Source organism: Odontomachus brunneus, unplaced genomic scaffold (assembly GCF_010583005.1).
Source record: "Odontomachus brunneus isolate Ranch 3 - 2012 unplaced genomic scaffold, Obru_v1 Obru_scaffold_190, whole genome shotgun sequence".
NCBI classification, from domain to species: domain Eukaryota; kingdom Metazoa; phylum Arthropoda; class Insecta; order Hymenoptera; family Formicidae; genus Odontomachus; species Odontomachus brunneus.
In genome coordinates, this window is record NW_022639640.1 from 1 (window position 1) to 3,984 (window position 3,984).

Sequence of the window (3,984 nt, forward strand, 5' to 3'; positions counted from 1 at the left end):
CACCTTTTTTTGAAAGTCTTTTTTTTTGTTTTTAATGACCGGAACTATGTAAAATTGTTGCATAGAACTCTAGAACTTTTCAATAGAGTCTCAGAACTGCAAAAAAAATGTCATATTTTTTAGAGTTCTGATACTCTCTGGAAAAGTTCTAGAGTTCTATGCAACAATTTTACATAGTTCCGGTCATTAAAAACAAAAAAATAGACTTTTAAAAAAAAGTGCGCTACGTTCTCGCAGCGCACCTAATCAGTAAAATCAACTATTTCTTTATAACTATTGTTATACAGGGTCCGCCATCAAAATCCGGACAAATTTCAATTTGAATTTCCCGCCTAATTAGACTTCGGTGGTAGGTCACTGTTGATGTTCGGGCAAGTCAGATGTTTGTAGTAAGTGCGCATAACCTCAAAATGTCCGAACAGATAAGATCGAATGCAGAGTATAATCGAAGAGCGGCGATAATTGAAGGCCTTCGCGCTGGGCGTTCGCGGACCGAAATTATTCGGTTCTTCGGGTACCCGAGATCGACCGTATATGACGTTGCGGCTAAATATTTGGCTTCGGAGACGTCCGAAAAAGGTTCTGCCAACCCGACAAGGAAGAGCCATTCGAAAGAAAAGTCAGTAAGGACTCCAGCAATTATCGAAAGAGCTCAAGAGCTCATCTCAGAGGACCCAGGGCTGTCTCTAACGAAATTGGCCAAAACATTGGGTGTGAGTGACACTACAATGCGTCGAATTGCTGAAGAGGACCTACGCTTCAAGTCCTATGTAATAAAAGTTCGACAAATGCTCTCTGAGGCTGCCAAGATGAACAGAGTTGCTCGCTGTAACTTGCTTCTGTGTTCGTTAAAAAACGAAGCTGCGGGACGCATCAGGTTTTTTTCGGACGAAAAAATTTTTTCTGTCGATGCCAAGGTGAACCGGAGGAACGACCGTTGGCTCGCCCGCGACCCCGAAGATGTGCCCATAATAGCTAGGACGAAGTTTCCGGTCTCTGTTCACGTCCTAGTGACGGTCTCCGTTGTCTCCAGTGAGGGTCACGTCATGCCGCCACATTTCTTTCAAAAAAAAGAAACCGTCACAAAAGAAGTATATTTACACGTTTTGACGAAGATAGTGAAGCCGTGGATAGAAACCGTGGCCGCCGGGAAGCCGTACGTCTTCCAGCAAGACGGCGCGCCAGCGCACACGAGTCACTTAGTGCAAAACTGGCTGTCGGATAAAATGGACATGTTTTGGTCAAAGGAATTTTGGCCTCCGAACAGTCCAGATTTGAATCCGTTGGACTATTACGTGTGGAGCGTCATTGAACGAGTGACCAACAAGTCGAGACATCCCAATGTGACATCTCTCCAAACCGCTATCGAAGCAGCATTCGCCAATATAGACAAGGACGCGTTGCAGAGAGCGTGCCAGCGCTTCAGGATGAGGATCGAAGCAGTCATCGAAGCAAAAGGGGGTTATATAGAGTAATTTTACTCTAAAAGGATACCACTAGTGATACACAAAAAGTTCTTTTGTAAGTTTTACATTTTGATGAGTAGAATTTTATTTAAACAAATTGTTCATTTTGTTCGGATTTTGGTGGCGGACCCTATTATATAATATAAGTGCATTGTGATATTTAATTGAAAAGAGAATAAGTAAAAATTATACAAATACGTGAAAACAAAGTGCATAGAGATAAACAAAGTGAAAAAGTGGTTTATATATTCATATGTAAGAAGATAAATTATTACATTAAACGTAATTAAATGTAATTATGATTCCAATGCGAAGAACGATGTTTCAATCATAAATAATGTTTATTAAAGCACGTCAAAAAACTGAAAAGCTAATGATTACGTTAATTTAATTACGTAATTTAATTACGTTTGAAATAATTTATCTTCTTATATATAAATATATAAACCACTTTTTCATCTTATTCATTTCTATGCACTTTGTTTTTACTCTCTTTTATTTGTGTACTTTTTATTTATTCTCTTTTCAATTAAATGTCATAATGCACTTATGTTATATAATATTTGTTATTTGACACATACACACGCATATGTCAAAACGACTTCGTAAAATTCATGGACTTACTACTTCAATAGTGTGACTAATTCGCAAAAATTAAAATTGTGTTGTTTAGGGATTTTTGTTGATACCAACATTTTCCCATCTAGTTTTCGAGAAAATGTCGTGTAACCAAAGAAAAAAAGACTAACGCTATTCATCGCCCGAATCGTCAAATAAACAAAGTGAAATGTTTGCACGCGGGTGAAAGTTCGGAAAGCCAATATGTATAAGGTAGATAAAACACAAGCGACGGCGCATACGAATGAATCGTCCGCGTCGAAAAGCGCAAGTGGCGGCGTTTAAGTGCCAAGTATCGGATTTTTCATTTATTAGCGCGAGGCAAATCAGATCAGGAAGTTTTCCCTTGGCGAGCGCGCAATATATTCTAACAAAGGGGCCGGTGCGAGGCGTTGCAGTTGTCTTCGGTAACTCGAACTTCTCGCGAAAAACGCGGCATGGTCGCCGTTGCAATTATCGGAGCAATCGTAACTATCGAAAGCTATTACCGCGGGATTATGTGCAGCGCTGCTCGCGCAATTCCAGAGGCTGCTGTCGCTGCTGCTGCTTCCTCAACGCTTCTGGCATAGCCAGAACTCGAGGGACAGGAAATCGACGGTTTCTTTCGACCGATTGTCTCCCACCTTACCTCCTTTTCCGTCTCCTCGCTTTACCAGTTTCTCTCTCGATGAAAAGTTTCGACTTCTCGAGTCGCTCGTTTCTCTCAGCCGAGAGAGGTGCCGCGGCAGGAGTGGAAAAAAATAACGTGCCGTATCGACTAACGGAAGGCGATTTGGACGATTTTACAGACTGCCGCCTCTCGGCTCCCCGTAGGCTTCGCCCTTTCGCCGGCTACGACGGCCAACGCAAACAGCCGTCTTCCGCGAGCGCGATAAACGCTGCTTCATGAAACTTTGCTGTTTTATCTTCGTTCGTCTACCGCGCGTTCGTTTGTCTGTCGCGCTTCAGGCTCGGATTGATGGCGGATATCAATTTTACGTCCGAAGTTATTGCTAGAGTGTGTTTGCGCTCATTCGAATATATTCGCGCATAAATCGACGGCCAGGCTCTCTTTCTCTCTCTCTCTCTCTCTCTCTCTCTCTCTCTCTCTCTCTCTCTCTTTCTGCGAAAGAAGCTTTTATCTTGAACGGTCGTTCCAATAAAAAAAAAAAATAAATCAAATTGTGGCGAATATAACTCTTGGACCGACCTGACTCGATCTCCTCTACTCAATCCACTCGCACATACATTTAAGTGTATCAATTACTAGAATTTACCTTAAATTAATTTGAGAAATTTGAGCTTGACTAACTTTCATTCATACTAACTTAATCTTAAAACAATAGTGAGATAACCTATGGTACGTTAAGGAATGAGGGTTTTTTTTATTCAAATGTAATATCTCTTACTTTGTAAAGTATAATCAGCTATGCCGATTTTGTTAAAATTTTAATTAAAATTACCGGATTTCGATTTAGCCGAGATTCGAATCATTTTTGACTAATGTAGCACAGATTTAAAATATTTCGGTTGGAATCTCGGCTAAAGAAATTTAGAATGGTTTATGTCTTAGCTATGGCGATTTTATTAAAATTATTTAACTGTCTTGTATTCAATTTGTATTTCTTATGCATTTTTGTTGTATTTGTTGTTGATAAGAGTGAGAATATTAAAAAGCTATAAACTGCCCGTGAAACTCAAAGTAGGTCAAAATAAAAAAAATATGACCTAAATATTTTTTGTACTTCTACATTTGTGTCAAATTAAAAAGAAATTGGAGTATACCTTTTGGATAAGTTTACTTGTGAAAAGGACAGTGTAGCGAATACAAACACTGCTGTTGCACGTAAAACATATGAAAGTTGTTGATTCCACCAATACTAAACGTTGTATTCGACATGACGTATATTTTGACGTGAAT

At 39.7% G+C, this 3,984-nt stretch overlaps 1 protein-coding gene across 1 annotated transcript; it reads left to right on the plus strand.

Annotated features, from left to right (window-relative positions):
- The first annotated feature begins 410 nt into the window (after positions 1-410).
- On the plus strand, positions 411-1,475 carry LOC116851768. The gene has a single exon (XM_032831542.1). It carries the CDS (start codon positions 411-413, stop codon positions 1,473-1,475), a length of 1,065 nt encoding a protein of 354 aa, XP_032687433.1.
- Positions 1,476-3,984: the final 2,509 nt, after the last annotated feature.